At 48.6% G+C, this 19779-nt stretch overlaps 1 protein-coding gene across 1 annotated transcript in view; it reads left to right on the forward strand.

The window, feature by feature from the left end:
* Window positions 1-19779, forward strand: part of LOC124514262 (myomegalin-like) — a 59400-nt gene that overhangs the window by 25125 nt on the left and 14496 nt on the right. Inside the window, exons 3-12 of the mRNA XM_047082292.1 lie at window positions 23-255; window positions 3450-3885; window positions 4712-4904; window positions 6238-6354; window positions 6955-7429; window positions 9557-9792; window positions 10779-10830; window positions 11877-12100; window positions 12746-12898; window positions 18558-18809. Of these exons, the coding sequence (XP_046938248.1) occupies window positions 23-255; window positions 3450-3885; window positions 4712-4904; window positions 6238-6354; window positions 6955-7429; window positions 9557-9792; window positions 10779-10830; window positions 11877-12100; window positions 12746-12898; window positions 18558-18809 (2371 nt within the window). The remainder of the gene's footprint in view (window positions 1-22; window positions 256-3449; window positions 3886-4711; window positions 4905-6237; window positions 6355-6954; window positions 7430-9556; window positions 9793-10778; window positions 10831-11876; window positions 12101-12745; window positions 12899-18557; window positions 18810-19779) is intronic.

The following is a 19779-nucleotide window of genomic DNA, read 5'->3' on the forward strand; positions in this document are numbered from 1 at the left end:
TTAAATTATGCTTTCCTTTCAGCTCATCAAGGTGGCTTTGGAGAAAAGCCTGGCAGCTGCAGAGACCCAGAACATATGTCTTCCCCCTCCTTCCTCGACAGGAGGGGATGGTAACAGGGGTCTTCAGGAGGAAATGCTCCACCTGAGGGCTGAGATCCACCAGCACTTAGAGGAGAAGAGAAGAGCTGAGGGGGAACTGAAAGAGCTAAAGGCTCAAATTGAGGAAGCAGGATTCTCCTCTGTGGCCCACATCAGGTAGGACACCCCCCAGAGAAGGAGAGCCTGCGGTGGAGAGGCCACCAGAGCCAAGGAACTCACCTTCTGCAGCCACGCATTTGTGCTTAGGGCTTTTGGGCCCACAGCCCAAGCTCCATGCACGAATGGCTCAAATTCTTTATGGAAAAGTTAATAATATTGGATAATAGTGATTATCAATAATTACCATTCAAATTATTTAAATGTGGTCTTAGTTCACTATAATAATGCCCATTATTAGCCATACAGTCACAAGTGAAAACCTCCCAGTTGTATGACAGGCATTGCCCTTTGGAACTGACTGGATCATATGAGGAATCTCCTGCTACCCACGATGCTTCACTATTACATGCAGGGCAGAATGGTCTGTGGAGGAGAGTTTGTACAGGGGGCCCCTTCATCCCCACGCAGCTCTCCCTCAGCAGTGTAAATCCTTAAATCATGGAATAGCAATTTTAATCATCTCTGCTGTTTTGTTAGATTTACCAAAGTGGCAGATAGCTGATTCACTGGCTAGATGGGCCACTCTGTTTTTAATGGTGTTTTTTCAAAAGATGCTCCAGGATCGTGCCAATGATGTACGGCTAATCCTTTCATTCATTCACCCCTGAGGGTCATAATCCTCGTGTCCTGTTGTTTAGAACACAGCGGTGCAAATCTAATTCATGCCCTACTGTTTCCCTATTATGTGCCACTTAAACGTCCCTGAGTCCTCAAATGATATTAGTGTTGAAGAGGACCTTGGCATCTAGATTAATCCTTATTTCATAGCCAAGGAAACTCCGGTCTAAAAAGTTCTAGTAACTTACTCAAAGTTGCATAATAGTCCATGGCTAGACCCCTGCCTTCCAATTTTTAATATCTGAGCCTTTTCTTCTATGTTGTATACTTTGCCAAACAATTTTGGAAATAATCTTGTGAGCCTCCTTCATGCTGGTTCTTTTACTCTGAATTATTATGATATTTATTTCTACTTAAGTGAAAGCATACTTTTCTTCAGTTTTTGGGTTTTTTTATTTTTTAATTTATTTAATGTTTCTATTTATTTTTGAGACAGAGAGAGACAGAACATGAGCAGGGGAGGGGCAGAGAGAGAGGGAGACACAGAATCCGAAGCAGGCTCCAGGCTCTGAGCTGTCAGCACAGAGCCCGATGCGGGGCTCGAACTCATGGACTGTGAGATCATGACCTGAGCCGAAGTTGGACGCTTAACTGACTGAGCCACCCAGGCGCCCCTGTTTATTTTTTTAAAGTAAGCTCTCTGCCCAATGTGGGGCTTGAACTCACAACCTTGAGATCAAGAGACGCACCCTCTACCGACTGAGCCAGCCAGCTGCCCCAAACATAATTTTTCCCTAGCCTTTTTCATATGTAAACTTGGTTAAGCTCATGGGTAAGAACAGTACATCTCTTTTGATACTACAGCTGAATATACACTCGAGCCACATGTCAATACCTTCATGGATTATTTTCTTTTTTTCCCTGGAGTTACTAACCTGAAACTCTGGTTTAGTTCTTCACCCAACCTTAACAATCACAGATACTGTAGAAGCTAGGATCTATCCATCTTTTGAGACTTCATCAGTTACTATCATGAAAACAAAGGAATTTCCCCCCAAAACATGAAGCTATAACATAATATCAAGCATTGTTTTCCATACTATACATGCATTCCCTTCTCTCCCTCTTACACCTCTGTTTTGGCAAAAGCCCTATCCCTCTTCTTCTCCATTGAGGAAACTGTGTCATGGAGAGCCTGTCTGATTCCTATGTCCTAAAGGATTCTCTTCCTTGATTCTCACTAGACAAGCCCTGCTCTTGATTCCAAGACTTCAGGATTCTAAGAAACCCAGTTGAGGGGGGTTATCCAACTGCTAATCCTTCTGGGTGTGAATTACTTGTTTCCTTTGCCCCTTCTAGTCAGTGGTTCTCAATTTAGTGTGCTTAAGAATCACCTGCAGAACTTAAGTAAAAAGTAGATTGATAGGCCTTAGCTCTAAAGTTTTGGGTGTTTTTTTTTTTTTAACAAGCACCTCATAGGATTCTGTGTTAGTGTTTTTCAGGTTTGCAGCTAGTACAGCAGGATTAAATGACTTCTCTGTTTCAGACCCTGAGTTAACCATACCATATATGCAATTTCATCTCAGCATCCAATTACTTCAGTAGGTATGAGTGATCCTTATTTTATGCAAAAGGAAACTGAGGCTCAAAGAGGTTAAGCAAAATGCCTATTTAAATGCATTGCCTTGCTAAAGCCATGTTTTTTATTGCTTCCATCCAACCCTGCTGAAGGGTTTAGTGTGAAGAAAGGATGGGGCCTAGAATGTCTTAGTGAAAATTAGTTGTTTATCTGTTTTATTTCTTCCATAAATATGAATGTTGTCTGTGGCAGGCACTGTAGAGGCTCTGGGGATACAGAGTGAACAGGACAGAAGGAGTCCCCACCCTCCTAAAGATGATCTATCACAAGAGTCAGGCATAAAGCAAATAATTACAGAAGTACATTTGAGGGGCACCTGGGTGGTTCAGTCGGTAAAGTGTCCGACTTTGGCTCAGGTCATGATCTCACGGTCCGTGGGTTCGAGCCCCCCGTCGGGCTCTGTGCTAACAGCTCAGAGCCTGAAGCCTGCTTCAGTTTCCGTGTTTCCCTCTCTCTCTGCCCCTCCCCTGCTCACACTCTGCCTGTTTCTCTCCCTCAAAAATAAATAAACATTTAAAAAAAAAATTTTTTTTTAAAGAAGTACATTTGGTTGCAGTTCTGACTAGTATTATTTATTTCGTGTTTTCCTAGGTCCCCATCTCTCATCCAGTGGTTGGAAACTGATGATAATTAATAATAAATTTGCCCTCGGCAAGATCTTTCTTTTTTTTTTTTTTTCTTAACCTTGTTTATTCCAGAGGCCACTTAAAATTAGAATAGGAGGGCTCCACGACATGGGTAAAGACGGAGTGTGTTAAGCCCAAGGCTTTTAGTAATTGTGTTGCCACCAAGGAGCGGTGGTAGTGTGGGCAAGGCTCGCTCTCTTCCTGAGCCTTGGTTCCCTTGTCTACGGTATAAGGGAGCAGCTGTAGGCCTCTGAGGTGGCTTCACGCTTTGGGATGTCTCTGAGTCTCTGCTGTACTGAGACGGGGGGTACTGTCGGGACCTGAGGCAGAGACCAGAAGCAGCCCCTGACTGTGTGTGCTTTCTGCAGGAATGCCATGCTGAGCCTTTGCCTTGAGAATGCAGAGCTGAAGGAGCAGATAGGAGAAGCAATGTCTGACGGATGGGAGATAGAGGAAGACAAGGAGAAGGGCGAGGTGACGCTGGGAACTGTGGCAACCAAGGGGGGTCTGAATGAGAGTAGCCTTCAGGCCGAGTTCAGAAAGCTCCAGGGAAAACTGAAGAATGCCCACAGCATCATCAACCTCCTCAAAGAGCAGCTGGTACTGAGCAGCAGGGACAGGGATAGTCCACTTAGTCCAGAGCTCCTCGTGCGCCTGGCCCAGGAGATCGACAGGATGAATGCAGAGCCGGGCTGTTTTCCTGAGAAGTCCCGATGCCAAGAAGAGGAGCACGTGACCACGAAGCCCTGCCCCAGGCCCCAGAGCCTCAACCTTGGGGCTGCCCTCACAGGGGCTGCCCATCAAGTAAGTGCGGAAATAGATGGAATGAAAGACCCTTGGAGAAGGGCTGGAGGCAACACTTCCGTCCTGTGGGTCAGGAGGGACTGAGGGAAGGGCAGCTTTGCACCACGAGCAGCAGCAATGTTCCTCACGCATTCAGCCTTTAGAAAGGCTTTTACAACATCATCTCATAAACATTACTTGAGTAATTAATTTCTCCTACGTATTTCTGGAGTGCTTACTTTTCCAGATAACACAGTAGGCATTGGCAGCAGGCAGTAGGAGCTGGTCTCTGCCCTTTTAGTACTCAGAACAGTGGGGAGGGAAGGCGCGGAACAGATTATTTCATAGGATGCGGTCTAGGGATGCCTGGAGTTAAGGCAGCCCAGACAAGTGGTGTGTAATGACATCTCTCCCTTATCACTGCCAGTTTCGTCACAGCTCATCACAGGTGTCTGCTCCTGAGGCTCAGGAGGGCCTAGTGGGGTCCTCTTAAGGGGAGGGGCTTTGCTGAGGGGTCAGTAAATGGAGAATGTAGAGGATTCTGAGAGCAGGGAGAGACGAGCAGAGGTTTCTACCCCTTCTCCTTCTAACCATTGCACGAACATTCGCACAGAGCTCCCAGTAGACTCTACTGGCGACGTGCTATGCGCTGTAGACACAGAGATGAATGAAACATTATCCCAGGTCTGCGGGAGCTCGGTCAGGAAAGCAAGCAACTGCCAGTGGCATGAGGCACGTTGTGACAGACCCAAGCAGAGAGTCCACAAGGCTCCGAAGGGGCAGCGGCAGTTGCTGCACAGTGCGTGACCTCAGACCACCCTGGTCCCTGTGCTGGCTCTTTTCACAGCTGGATAACCAGCCCCAGGCCAGAGACGCCGGGCCTCAGTCAGAATGTGGCCTTCCTGGATCCACCAAGCACCTGCGCTCCCAGCTGGCACAATGCAGACAGCGCTATCAGGATCTCCAGGAGAAGCTGCTGATCTCCGAAGCCACGGTCTTTGCCCAGGCCAATCAGCTGGAGAAATACCGAGTCATGCTTAGTAAGTCTTAGGCCCATCGTCACCAAGGCATCTGTCTTCTCCCCGAGAAGCTGTGTGCTCTGCAGACTTCACTTTTCTTCCCCAGACTCGAAACCAGTGTCATCCTGACCCCGGCCCTAGAACTGTGGAAGGTAGACATGTAACTTCAGTCTGCACGTGGCAGAGAAGAATAAAGAACAAAGCAAGTTTGCAGTGAGCATTTAAGGAGGAAATGGGCTAACATCTAGGTTTACTGATTTTTTTATGTTTATTTTTGAAAGAGAGAGTGAGAGAGAGTATATGTGCATGAGCGGGGGAGGAGCTGAGAGAGAGGGGGACAGAGAATCTGAAGCAGGCTCTGTGCTGACAGCAGAGAGTCCGATGTAGGGCTCGAAGTCACGAGCCGTGAGATCACGACCTGAACTGAAGTTGGGACACTCAACTGACTGAGCCACCCAGGTGTCCCTAGATTTGCTGATTTTTGGTATAGTCAGCAAAATGTCTTACCTCTCTCAACATAAACTGATAGTTTCTCTCCTTCTCTTGGCACCAAATCATATTCTTCAAAAATACATCATCATCTTTGGTCTAGAATCCATGCTTTCCAGGGGTGCCTGGGTGGCTCAGCCAGTTGGACATCCAGCTTTGGCTCAACACGACCTCATGATTCATGGGTCCAAGCCCTGCATCGGGCTCTGTGGTGACAGCTCAGAGTCCGGAGCCTGCTTCAGATTCTGTGTCTCCCTTCCCCTGCCCCTCCCCCATCCACTCTCTGTCTCTCTCTCAAAAATGAATAAACATTAAAAAAAATTAGAGTCTTTCTGATAGAACTTCCTGCAGTGATACAAATGTTCTGTATCTACATCACATCTGCTTAGGAGTCATGCTCATTCAACTTGGGAAATTTCATTTAATGTTAATTAATCTAATATGAAGTAGTCCCATGTGGCTAGTAGCAATCTTACTGAACAGTGAGGATTTAGATGCTTTAGGACTGTGTATTAGTTCAGCTCCATTCATGTATTTACTGAACCTCTGTGGGTAAAGCGCTTGCTAGTTTCACTGGGGCTTCTAAGGATGATAATATACAATGCCCAACTTAGAGATGTCTGGTCCCTACAAAGCCTCAGTTGTTGTAGGTGAGATCATTGGCAGCAGACATAGGCTCAACCCCGTGGAAGGAAGTCCTGCCTGGAGTGGGTGGTCTCTTCTCCCACTTGAGTCCAAAGAAGCACCCATCCCACTCTGGCCCTGACCTCCTACCCCCTGAGGGCTAGGGCGTGTGCCACTGAGGTTGAGGGTGTATGTGGGAAATTCAGATCCTCTGTAACACCCTCTGTCTCTTCCCGAGCAGGTGAATCCCTGGTGAAGCAGGACAGCAAGCAGGTGCAGGTGGACCTCCAGGATCTGGGCTATGAGACATGTGGCCGAAGCGAGAATGAGGCCGAGCGGGAGGAGAGCACCAGTCCTGGTAGGAGCATGAGGGCGGGGCTTACCTGTCCACCCACATCTGGGAGATGTTGGCCTGTCCCGCCCCTGATGGGCTGAGGTTGGGGGTGGTGTTGAGGACTGAAGGGGACACAGGACCAGAGAGGGACAGGAGAGTCTGGCAGAGAACTCTTGCCCCAAATGAGGCTGAGCATGAGTTTGAATTTCTATAATTAGTTTTCAACATACTGCCGTTAATTAAAAGGAAAAAAAAAGTTCCATCCAACAGATTATTAGAAAAAGCTTACTTTTTAATGAAAAGACAAGATGAGCTGTTGGGGACGTGCTAACCCTAAGTTTAAAAAATTGTCCACAATAAAAGTGCTTTGACTGTAGGCACACCCACCAAACAGAAATCGTGAAGAGAAGAAAAATGCTCAGTACAACAGAAGGTGACCAGACCTGACCTGCAGGGCCGTTGGGTGGGTAAGAAATACGGTGTTTGAATGCTAGGAGAGTGCAGGGCCGAATGAAGTTCTGCTTCAACTTTTGCTCTAGTAATGATTAGCCCAGCCACAGAGCGGTTTTCAGCTACCGCAGGATGTGCAGCTCTTCTCAGGAAGATGTCTTTGTCTTTTCTCAGAGTGTGAGGAGCACCTGATGGGCTCACCGCTGGCCAGCCCCCCTGGGAAAAAGCCCTTGGAGAGCCATCGAGGGAAGCAGGAGTTCCAGGCGTGTGGAAAGTCAGAAGACATCTCTGTCCTCCATAAGGACATCAGAGACCTGAAGACCCAGCTGCAGAACGCCAACAAGATCATTCAGAACCTCAAGAGCCGGGTGCGGTCCCTCTCAGTGACAAGCGATTATTCATCTAGTCTGGAGAGACCTCGAAAGCTGAAGGCCGTTGGCGCCCTCGAGGGATCCTCCCCTCATAGTGTCACTGACGAGGATGAGGGGTGGCTGTCCGATGGCACTGGGGCTTTCTACCCCCCAGGGCTTCAGGCTAAAAAGGATCTGGAGAGTCTGATCCAGAGAGTGTCCCAGCTAGAGGCCCAGCTCCCGAAAACTGGAACGGAAGGGAAGCTGGCCGAGGAGCTGAGGTCAGCCTCGTGGCCTGGGTAAGGAGGGCACTCTTTGGACCCTTGTTTAACTGATGCTGGCTAAGTTTGTGTTTCAGGCTGGGTAGCCCGGGCGGGTGGAAGAGAGAACCAGCCGGGGCAATCAGCAGAGCACCTGTTAACAGGCTAGGCCTAGATCTGAAGGAAGGACAGGTGGGCCCTGCTGGGAGACAGCAGCTCTCCGGCATTTCATCTCAGGAACCTGTTAGTAAAGTGACAGGATATGTGGTGTAGTAGTAAGACCGGCGTCAGACTCCCTGGGTTCGAATCCTAGCTCTGGCACTTTCTAGCCATACCACTTACTTGGACTTTCTGGGGCTACTTCTTTTTCTTTTCTTAAAAAAAAAATTTTTTTTTAGTGGTTATTTATTATTGAGAGACAGAGAGACAGAGCACAAGCATGGGAGGGGCTGAGAGACAGGGAGACACAGAATCTGAAGCAGGCTTCAGGCTCTGAGCTGTCAGCACAAAGTCTGGGCTTATTTCTTTACCTATTAAATGAGGATAGTAAGAGAACCTATCTCAAAGCCTGGTTGTTAGGTTTAAAAGAATTAGTACAGGGGTGCCTGGGTGGCTCAGTCAGTTGGGCCTCCGACTCTTGGTTTCGGCTCAGGGCATGATTTCACAGTTCGTGAGTTCAAGCTCCATGTTGAGCTCTGCACTGGCAGCTCAGAGCCTGCTTGAGAGAGATTCTGTCTCTCCCTCTGTCTACCCCTTCCCCACTTGTACACACACACACACACACACACACACACACTCTCTCTCTCTCTCAAAAATAAGTGAGTAAACATTTGAAAAACAGAATTAGTAGAAGCACTTATAATTACATAACACATACTAAGTCCTCAATACTATTTACCAGAACTATTATTGGTATTGGTACTTTGTGTTGAAAACACTGGGTAAACTTCCATCTCGGTATCTGTCCTTGCTATCTGCACTGAGTGTCAAACCACTTAAAAAGCTTAGTGGCCTCAAACAATAGTTTATGTGGATTGGGCTCAGCAGGGTGGTTTTCACTGGGGGCATCTCTCATGCAGTTGCCATCAGATGGTGGCTGGGGCTGGAGTCATCTGAAAGTCCTGAGTGGGCTGGGCGTGGCTTCTTCAATCACACATCTAGTGATGCGGTGCTCCTTGGCTTCTCTCTTTCTCCATGTGGCTTCTTGTCTTCTGGGGTCTTTCTTCCTGGTGGTGGCCTCTCATAGTATGGTGGTCTCGGGGTAGTTGCCCTTCTGCATGGCAGCTGGCTTCCAACAGACCGGAAATGGTCGTTGCCAGGACAGTTAAGAGCTAGTCTTGGCACCATATCACTTCCACTATAGTATCTTGGTCATAGTGGTCACAGAGCTTGCCCACATTTAAGGAGGTGGAGAATAGCCTCTACCTGCTAATGAAAGAAGAGGCAAAGGCATGTTGCCAGACACTGTGTGGAACCGGAACTTGTGTAATGGCCATCTGTAGATGGTCTTTGAAACAGAAGGCATGAAAGATTCTACCCAGACTCAGGACTAAGTCATTCTAATCACTGAATTTATTTTTTAGTATTTATTGGGTATCTATTTAGTGTTTACTGAGTACCAACTGTGAGTCTACACTCTACTAGTCCTGGAAGCAGTATAAACTTTGGCACTGTCTTGACCTTAGAACTTAGGATCTGTTTGGACATACGACTAATATGTATAAAACAGTGTCAGAACAATGGCATACTAAGTTGTTGTCGTCATTTGTCAGAGCAGGATTTACTCTTAAATACCATCTTTGAGGGGCGCCTGGGTGGCTCAGTCGGTTAGGCATCCGACTTCGGCTCAGGTCATGATCTCACAGTTCGTGAGTTCGAGCCCTGCGTCGGGCTCTAGTGCTGACAGCTCAGAGCCTGGAGCCTGCTTCACATTCTGTGTCTCCCTCTCTCTCTCTGCCCCTTTCCTGCTCATGCTGTGTCTCTCTCTGTCTCAAAAATGAAATAAACATTAAAAAAAATTTTTTTTTTAAATACCATCTTTGGTTTATGTGCCAGAATTCAGCTTGTGGGAGCTCCTTAGAGATATTCTCACAGAAATCTCTACAGAGGCCCCAGGATTTAATACTCACTCTTTTTCATTCTTTTTCCTCTTCTCTCCTGCATTAGGAAATATGATTCCCTGATTCAGGATCAGGCCCGAGAACTATCCTACCTACGCCAGAAGATAAGAGAAGGGAGAGGTATCTGTTATCTTCTCACCCAGCATGCAAAAGATACGGTAAAATCTTTTGAGGACCTTCTTAGGAGCAATGACATTGACTACTACCTGGGGCAGAGCTTCAGGGAGCAACTTGCCCAAGGAAGCCAGCTGACAGAGAGGCTTACCAGCAAACTCAGCACCAGTAAGTTGGCCACAGGGCTTTGGCACACTCTCAGTCACTCCCACAGCCTTTTAACCCATGTCCTGCTTCCACTTCCTTTCCTGGGGCCATTACAGGATCAGAACTGGTTGGTGGGGGGCATTGAGGTGGAACACATCTCAATGGGTTGGAGAGGCCATGACTGCAACTGCAGAAGCTTGAGCACTGGTGGCAAGTGACCTTTAGGGAAGTAGGCTGTGTCCACCCAGTGCTAAGAGATCGGAGGACTTCATCATACTGAAAAGAGCCTGACCTGAGAATTGCAAGACCCACGCTGTGGCCCAGATGCTGCCATTAACTTGCTTTGGGCAATGGCTTAGCCTTTCAGTGTCTCTGTTTCTTTGTTTATTGCATGGTATCATCCATGAGTATAATTCAAATATAGATAAAGCACCTTGCCCTTTGGACATGGTCTAGGCACCAAATGTCATAGTGCAAAGGCTGGGAATATTGGTTATTATTGGAGCCCTTTACTTCAAAAAAATTTCCTGAGAGCACCCAAGGGAATATAGCAGGATCAGTCTTGGGGGCCAATCATCCACATGCTGGTGGCAGGTACAGAGGTGGGACAGGGCTGTCTGTCATCTCCTCAGGGCAAGAGTGGGTTCTATATGAATGCTATGATGGGACACAGAGCATACATCTGGCAATCCATCTATGGCAGGCTTGGAAGTTAGAATGTTCCAGAGAGAAGCTGGGCAAGTGCCTTTTAAACTTCTCTGCATTGATTTAGGGCAGAGGAAGTCACGATGCTGATACCAGGTCGGGGAGGTCTGCCTGGTGAGCTCAGGAGAGCCTACAGGTCTCCCCTCTGAGGGCACAATCTGAAGCCTCTCCGAGCAATCCTCCTAAGCATCCTGGACATGCACAGAGGAGTCACCATTCTGTACCCACAGAGGCTCCTCCTGTAATGGGGGAAGTGGGACCTGTTTAATTTCTTACCATTTCTTTCTGAATTTGGCTTGCAGAAGATCACAAAAGTGAGAAAGATCAAGCTGGACTCGAACCGCTGGCTCTCAGGTAATTTGAGATAGGATCTGGTGAAGGAATCAGGAACAAGGCCCAGGGGGTCCAGGGTGAGTGCAGCTTCACAAATCAGGGGGTGGGAAATGCTGGTTGTAATGACTTCATTCATTCATGAAACATCTTACTGTTGTGCTTAGCCTAAGTCTTTACTCTCTTTTGATATAATTCTGTTGATTTCCATTTGCATCTTTATTCTCCAGACCCAGAGTCGGTCTGACCCAAAAGTAAACTAACCAGGTTTCAGGGGCCCTTAGCACTCCGAAGCCCCTCCCCGGCTCTCCTCCTGTGTGTTTAAAGACGAGATGTGCAGTGCTGAGTTGGCTTACCCCGAGTTGAGTTGACAGCTAGCTTGATAACCGTCCAATCTCCTCAGGGAAAAGAAAAAAAAAAGAATCAAAGAATCCATTCATAGGGGAAAGGCCTAGATGTTGCAGATCCCTGCGAGGCTACAGTGCCTTAGGAACCAGTTTTCCACAAGTCACTGCATATAGTCTTAAAATGTATGGTAAAATATGGACTCAAAATCCATTGTAGCCACTAGTTCAGGCCCCTTTGTGTCAGAAGTGTGCTTTGAGACCACATAGTGCTTTTTAAGATACGTGTGGTGAAGAATAAAGTGTTTTATTTTTGTTTTCACACATATGCGCTGTACCCTCAACCAACGAGATGATTCCACTTATACTGCTCTTGGTTGCCAATGGCAATGCTTACCTCCAATTTCTGTGCTTCTCTTCTTGGAGACTGGTAACCAACAGGTGTCAGCCCACAGCTCTGCTGGGGCCACATTTGGAGCAGCAGTGCCTTAGAGGGGTGGCCGAGTGTCTGCCAGTCCCCAGAGTATCACGCGGCCAGTGCAGTGGGTGGCTGTTGTTCCTCCACCCCCTCACCCCACCTATTCTCTGCTCCTAATCAGAGATGGGTTATTTCAGTGGTTCTTTGCAGGAATGGTTCCCTTGACTTCTGTGGCTTTCCCATGTGCCTTCATCAGGACTAGCTGGTCCGGTGACCTCGGCTTCACCTCTTGTTGCTTCACCCCACAGGCTCAGCAGGGAGCTTCAGGAGAAGGAGAAGGTGATTGAAGTCCTGCAGGCCAAGCTGGATGCCCGGTCCCTCACGCCCTGCAGCAGCCACGCCTTGTCAGACCCCCAGCGCTCTCCCAGCAGCTCCTCCTTCCTGTCTGATGAGCTGGAGGCCTGCTCTGACATGGACGTAGCCAGCGAGTACACACATTACGAAGAGAAGAAGGCTCCGCCCAGTCACTCAGGTAGCCTCCACTTTCTGAGTGGTACCGCTTTTACCTAGTCTGAGAGGAGACGTCCATAACCAGGCCTTATAAATCCACCTTGGTGTGTATCGGGCTGAACATGGCTGCGGGACCAAGCGCCAAGCATAGGCCCCAGTGGCTCAGGATCTTTGCTCTGCTCATGACTCTGGAGTTGTCACTGGGTCTCCCCTGGATGTGCATGCTGGTAGACCCAAGGTGAACCACAGTGGGAAGAGGGAGAGGATCCTGGCAGACTTTTCTTCCCCACTGTCTCTTGAGCATGGGCTGTCTGACTGACCTCCCTCTTAAAATGGGATATCTCATCCCTCCTGCAGTGATCTTGCTAGCTGCATTTCCTGAACGGTACCCCCCGAGTATCTGTCAGTGTTCACAGATGCTGTCGGGCCTGCCTGGTATTTTGGGAGGCGCCATTTTCATGGTCTGGGCCCCACTTTCACCTCTAAGGCAGCCTGCCTCACTAAGGCAGCTATCTGCAAGCAAGAAAATGAACGCTGCGCACAGGGCTTGTGCTTGGTGCTTTCCCAGAAAGCAAGGCTCTGCCCTGGTACCCCTGGTTAAATATAAGGCCAGATTCCCGTTCTTTGTGGACCACCAAACATTTTCTTTCATTCATGGGTTTTGTAGATTCCATCCACCATTCGAGTCATTCTGCTGTACTGTCTTCTAAACCATCAGCAACCAGTGCACCTCAGGGGGTTAAGGCCGAACCCAGCAGCAACCCCATCAGCTTGCCAGCTCCCCAGAACCCCCCCCAGGAGGCCAGCCAGGCCCATCCAGGTATGCGACAGCCAACATGGCAGGAGCTTTGTCTCCTCTCCCTCAGCTGCCTCTTTGACTCTTTGTCAGGGACCAGTGTGTCCACTGTAAGGGGCTGGTATGCATCAAATCCTAGACGAAACCAAGGGACCATCCTAGTTCGCTAATTGTGTCTGAGTTTTGTCTTAAATATTTTAGAAAAATCAGAAATCTACAACAGACTTTGACCTGTGTACCCATTTTGACCAGCAGTTGGCCAATCATTTTAAAGCTAAACATTTTCATTTCTTTCCTTCACTTCGCCCTGGGGAGCAAAGAGGCCAAGTGTTTCTCCCAGGATTACAGTAGCCAGAGCACAGAAAGAAATTCACAGCTATTGCTTGCCTATAAGCAATACCCATTTTATCCGCACTGTGGGCCTCAACAGCTGCTCAGGATGCTTCAGCGTCCTCAGCCAAGGGTCTTTTCACGTCACGTGACCATCCGTGGATTTAGCCCTTGCTGTGTACATGATGCATATCCTGGAACCAGTTCGAGGGGTACATTTCATTTACCTGCCCCAGCCTACTTGCCAGGGGTGTGCTGTTCATTTACAGCTTCGCACCAGTGATGGTCGGGAAGGGCAAGGCTTGTCCTCGCCTCCTCCCTCCTGCCATGACTGGCTGGTTTGTGTAAGGTGCCCCCAGAGAGCACAGTGCTTCCTTCTACTGCCCCATCTCTCCTGAGAACAAGTCAGCCAAAAGCTTAAGAAAGGGATGTGTCTGACTCTGAGCCTGGGCTCCCAAGTTTCTCAGGCCGAATAGGCAGCAGCTGGCCCAGGAAGTCAATGGGGAAAAGCTGTCTGCCTAGCACCATGGACATCTGTGTAAATGCTTTGGGGTCAAGCAGAACAGAAGGCCAGGGGTTTCAAAATCGGAATGCCTCCCTGAAGGATGCCTGGCCTCTGTCACTTGGCAATGGGGGTGTCTTTGCAGTGTCGCCCTGATAGTGTGTCAGCACCCTGGGGCAAGGGATGTGATTTAGAATATAATCATCTTCCACGGGAGACATTCTCCGCAGGTCAGTCTTGGTTGGTTTCTACTCACTTCGTGGGCTACCTGCCATATAACTGTTTTTAGGAAAGAGGAGACAGAGTCAAACAGCAGAACATCCCAGGGTTCCTAAAGACCTGTCTGTAGCTGGGCTGTATAATGGTCATCTGTGAAGATGTTTTTAAATGCAAATTTCTAAGCCAGACTCCCAAAGTTTATGACTTAGTAGATCAGGGCCTGAAGAATCTGCATGCATTAAGAACTTTTCTTTTTTTTTTATTTTTATTTTTTTTTATTTTTTTTAATTTTTTTTTTTCAACGTTTTATTTTATTTTTGGGACAGAGAGAGACAGAGCATGAGCGGGCGAGGGGCAGAGAGAGAGGGAGACACAGAATCGGAAACAGGCTCCAGGCTCTGAGCCATCAGCCCAGAGCCCGACGCGGGGCTCGAACTCACGGACCGCGAGATCGTGACCTGGCTGAAGTCGGACGCTTAACCGACTGCGCCACCCAGGCGCCCCAAGAACTTTTCTTAAGTGGTGTGAACACGCAGACAGACATGCAAGCTATTGTGCCTAAGTCACTTCAGCAAGACCTTTATTTTTCATTTGGTGAATGAACATGTTGATTTGAGATTCTGAGGTTTGTTTCTGCTAGAGTCTTGAATTACATGCATTAGGAAGGCACATTCCCCACAGTCCGGGCACGCTCCTGCCCTCCTTGGGGTGAGCCCTCATGCTTTCAGAAGAGTTCGAGGTGTAGGGAGAGTCTTGTCACAGGGGCAAGGGTCGGCAGGGATGCTTGAGAGCATTGAGGCCTGGCTATGCTGACCCGTCCATGCCTCGGATGGCTGGGATGGGCTCTCGTAGCTGCCGGGGCTACAGTGGCACCACCTTGCCTTCTGTAGCCAGTAGTTTCTAAGAGGGCATAGGATATGTATGCAGGATACCGCTGGCAGGGGAGAAGGCGGATCGGCCAGGCCTGCCTCTTGGGTAGCAATGCTCGCCCTTCACCAGCCTGCACCACGTTGAATGATAGCCGCCCCCCAAGGAGACATCTGGTCAGGGCACAGTCTCATCTTCTCAATCTTTCACCCATTCCTTTCTCTCACTTTCTTTCTAATGACGTGTCTCCTTTCTCCCCAACTTTCTAGGCCTTCATTTTCCCTCCATACCCTCGCTGGCTAGCCTTGCCCAGGCACCACTGCCCTCAGCTCCACCCAGCTTCCTGCCCTTCAGCTCCACTGGCCCTCCCCTCCTTGGCTGCTGTGAGACACCCGTGGTCTCCTTGGCACAGGCTCAGCAGGAACTGCAGATGCTGCAGAAACAGTTGGGAGAAAGTGAGCACTTACTGCTGCATTTGTGTGCTTGGCAACTGCAGCCTCGCCCTGTGTGGCTCTGCATGGCTTTGGCTTCGAGAGCGGAGTCTTAGAAAACAGCATAGGGCATGGGCTTCACCAGCGGATGGCTGAGGGACGGCTCTGCCTGCTTGTTTTGGAGATGTGTTTACTGTTATCTTTCTGGTGCGTGTGTCTCATTGGTTCCTCAGGCCCTAGACCTGGCCCTGTCGCCCTGCTGACAGTGTGGGGCCCCACCAAGTATGCTGGAGCCTGGTGATGTGTTTATTGTCGGGGCACGGGAGACAGCTTGTGTGCCGTGCCTACGCAAGACACAGCAGCCATGAAGAAGATGGCCACTCTCAGGGGGACCCTTTCCGTGCCTATTATATTCTCCTGCTGTGAAATGCTTTTAATCAAGTTCAGATCCTGACACCATCAGGTTGAGGGCAAAAAAGGTAGTAATGGAGGGATTCAGAAGAAGTGACAAAGCCCATCTTCCTATTGCACAAGGTTCATTTCTACCCCTGGACAGGTGACAGGTGGGCGGCCAGAACCCGAAGCACAGGCTGTGACATCTGATTGTGAATTCTGCTCTCTGACTCCCAGAGATAATTGATTTTATCAGTTAGAGACTGTGTATAGTATCTTTTTGGAAAGACTTTGATACATGTATGGGCTGGATGCCGCATCACAAAAAATTTTGTGTGCGATCACTTATAGCTTAAAAAAATAAGAAAAACCTTCATGTGAGGAATTTGCCTTCTAGTAATGCTTTTAAAAAAAACTAGAAATCACACTGAAGTTTCCTTAAAACCACATTATGTGCCTGTAAACAAACAAACAAACAAAACACCTCAGGTGAGCCAGACATTGATGGTAAGGGTCACCACGCACAGCGTCCAGTGACCTAAGACCACAGCCAAGAATACATATATCTGAACCCCCAAATGTCGTTTACGCTTGCTTATTTCTTTTGTCAACCCTGAAAATGAATTCACTGTCTACTGTGTCTCAGTTTGATTCCCAGAACCAACTAGATAAGATCATTTTTAGGAGGGTTCGTACATCTCCCTTTTTACAGCCAGTGAAGTCTCAAAGATTGCCCCCTGCTTATTACAGCTTTGCACAGGTGTAGCACTCTAGGCTTACCCAGCAACATGCGCCTGGGCTTTCTTGAGCTTACCTGAGCCCCACATGACTTGTGTGATAGGAAGAACCAGAGCAGGGAACTAGGTGAAGCTCGGGGAAGTCAAGGTGCTTGTTTAAGGTTACTCGTAAGTGGTTGAGATGGGCTTGAGTCCTTGTCTTCTGCTCCTAGTCCCATATTTCCAGTATAACTTCTCTGCCTACGATGGTTTTGAAGTTTATTTATTTGTTCTGATAGAGACAGGGGGGGCAGAGAGAGGAGAGAGAGAATCCCAAGCAGGCTCCGCACTGTCAACGCAGAGCCCGACGCAGAGCTCGAACCCACAAACCGTGAGATCATGACCTGAGCTGAAGTCAAGAGTCAGAAGCTTAACCAACTGAGCCACCCAGGCACCCCATAGGATGGTTTTGTTACCGTCCCACTCAGAGCATGTGGCTGAGCTAAACTTAAATTCTCGAAGCCCCTTGTGGCCATCTTTTCTTTTTCTCTTCAGAGATCCATGGAAAGTTCTGATGTCTCTGACCTAGAACGTGTTATTTTAGCAGTTCTGAAACCAACAATTGATGAATAACAAACTTGTCTCATGTCAAAGTGGCAAGAGTGTTCCCAGGCTTCCTTTTCTTTTCCTTTGCCTTTCCATATTTGTCAGTTTGTCTTTGTCCAAAAGGAAAGATAGGAGACATCTGTGCATGAAAAAGGGTCTGCTGTTACAGGTTGAAGTCATGTCTCATCTGAACCATTTACCAGAGTTTGGTGAGGAAGCTTCCCCACCAGCTTTGGTGAGGAAGACTGTAGCCCTTTCTTTTTCGTCCTGACGCACAGTCCTCTCTGATGGCCCACAACTTACCAGTGTTCCTTGTTTGCCTTAAACCGAGCTTCCATGTGGACAGTGGTGCATGGCGGCTTCGCAGGTCACTATGGGGCAAAAATCTCCTTGTGCTAGAACCTGTCTGGTGTCTTTGCATGGTTTAGGGCATGTGCTCTGTGTTGTGTGGCCAGAGGAAACTGAAACATGAGAATACTGATCACTGGTACTCATAGACTTGGAACCTTCCATGACCTTGGTTAAAAAGAAGCTGTCAACAACCCCTGATTTCCCCTTTTGCCTTGTGTTGGGCTGGGGCGGAAAGGGGGTGAAAGAGGTAGGAAACCACATCTTTACTGAATCCCAAGTAAGATTTAGATGCTGATATGTTCATCCCCCTCTTTAACTCCCAGTGATCCTCAGGAACATGTGGTATTTTGCAAATCGGGGAAGGAGAGACCCCTGACAGTACTTCTCAAACTTTGCTGCCCATTAGAATCACCTGCGATGATTTTAAAACATCCAGTGCCCAGGCTGTACCGGTTAAGGCAAAAATCTCCGGGAGGTCTAGGCCTCAGGATATATTTGTTTACATTTCCGAGGTGACTCTAGTGTGTAGCCAAATTTCAGAACCAGTTACAAATGGAGATAAAAATTGACAAGTGCCAGTTGCATTAACCCCTCAGCGGAGTTTGGCTTGGTTGGAGGGAAAGAGGTTGGTTCCTCTTTGCTTGGGTGGAGCTACCTTCTTACTCTGCTGCCCATGCTGATAAACCCTGAAAGAAAGCAGCCTTCTGGACATGAATACCCTAAAACTACAGCCCTACCCACCTCTCTCTGTCTCTCCCACAGGCTGGGCTTCCTTTTACATAGAAGCAGAGATGATTAGGTGCAGGGGCAGGCCCATGATTTCCTAAGATCTAGGAAAGCATCAGCCTATTAAATGGAAGGTCCTACATCCCCCCGTGGACGCTAGCATTGAGCACACCCATGAGCAGGAATGTGCCATATGCCCTGACTTTGGGACTGAGTTCTGCTGGAACTTCCCTGGACTCTACCATGAGGACTTACAGTAGAAGCCAGGAGTGGGGCCCCTGGACTTTTCATTTGTGTACACTGGTGACTTTCGGATACTTTATCCATCCTCTCTGCCTCTTGGTGTCTCAGGCCAGCAAATACATGGGGTGGAAGGTATAGCCTCTAGGATATGGTCTTCATCTGACTGGTATTCTGCAACAGACTGGGATCTCCAACACCACACGTGTCCCCTTTAGTGTCCATTCTTAACAATCCCACACTTCCTTGCTGGTCCTGCCCTTCCCATACTCTGTTCCTCACTCATGTTTCTTTCTGCCCAGGCATCAGCACCGTCCATCCTGCTTCCCCAGCTGTGCTGCCGAGCAACCATGTAGAGGCCAGCTCCTCCCGCTACCTCAACCCTGCCCAGCCCCACTCACCTCTGAGAGGCAGTACAGAACTGGGCAGAATCCTGTCCCCTGGCTACCTTGGCAGCGGCAGCCCGTGGGATGTGATGAGGCCTCAGAAAGGGAGCGTGGCAGGCGACCTGTCCTCAGGCTCATCCGTGTGCCAGCTGAACTCCAAACCCACAGGTAAACACAAAGCTGAGCAGGTCGGCCTATGAAATGAACTCTCATTTAGAGTCTACCGCTCTCTTACCTGGGCCAGGGGCATTTTTTATTTCTCCTCTAGTCCCTGGCTCACAGAGTTGGGAGGAAATGAAAGGGCCCTCTCAGCTCAGCCCCACATTAGGTGAGCTCAAGCCCCGCTCTGGGCTCTGTACTCTGTCTCCCTCTCTCTCTTCCTCTCTCTCCTCCTCTCTCTGCACCTTGTGGGATTCTCTCTTTCTGCCCCTCAGTCACCTGCACACTCTCTAAATAAATAAGTGAATGAATGAATGGATTTTTTTAAAGGTCTCAGTGCTGAACCTTTCTTTCTTTTCTTTTCTTTTTTTTTTTTTTGTGTGTGTGTATTTATTTTTGAGAGAGACAGAGTGCAAGCTGGGGAGGGGCAGAGAGAGAGGGAGACACAGAATCCGAAGCAGGCTCTAGGCTCTGAGCTGTTAGCACAGAGCCTGATGCAGGGCTTGAACTCACAAACTGCGAGATCATGACCTGAGTTGAAGTCGGGCACTTAACCGACTGAGCCACCCAGGTGCCCCTCTTTCTTTCTTTTTTTAATGTTCATTCATTTTTGAGAGAGAGAGCGTGAGCAGGGGAGGGGCAGAGAGAGAGGGAAGACACAGAATCTGAGGCAGGCTGCAGGCTCCGAGCTGCCAGCACAGAGCCCCATGCAGGGCTTGAACCCACGAACCATGGGATCATGACCTGAGCCCAAGTCGGTCGCTTAACCAACTGAGCCACCCAGATGCCCCAGTGTTGGGCCTTTCTAAGTGCATCCCTTCAGCCCCTGTGCCATGCCAGGGACTGGGAGAGTCAGGGACACCCTTGTGCTGTCACGTTCAGGTCATTAACCACACAGGATGAGTTTGTATCCATGTACTTTTACCTTAGGCTTTCTCTCTAAGGCTGGAAGAAGGGCTCAATGCCTTGTTAAAGAATG

Source organism: Lynx rufus, unplaced genomic scaffold (genome assembly GCF_022079265.1).
Source record: "Lynx rufus isolate CCGP_SWC_20201006 ecotype Redwood Valley unplaced genomic scaffold, mLynRuf1.p SCAF_2, whole genome shotgun sequence".
Classification (NCBI taxonomy): Eukaryota; Metazoa; Chordata; class Mammalia; order Carnivora; family Felidae; genus Lynx; species Lynx rufus.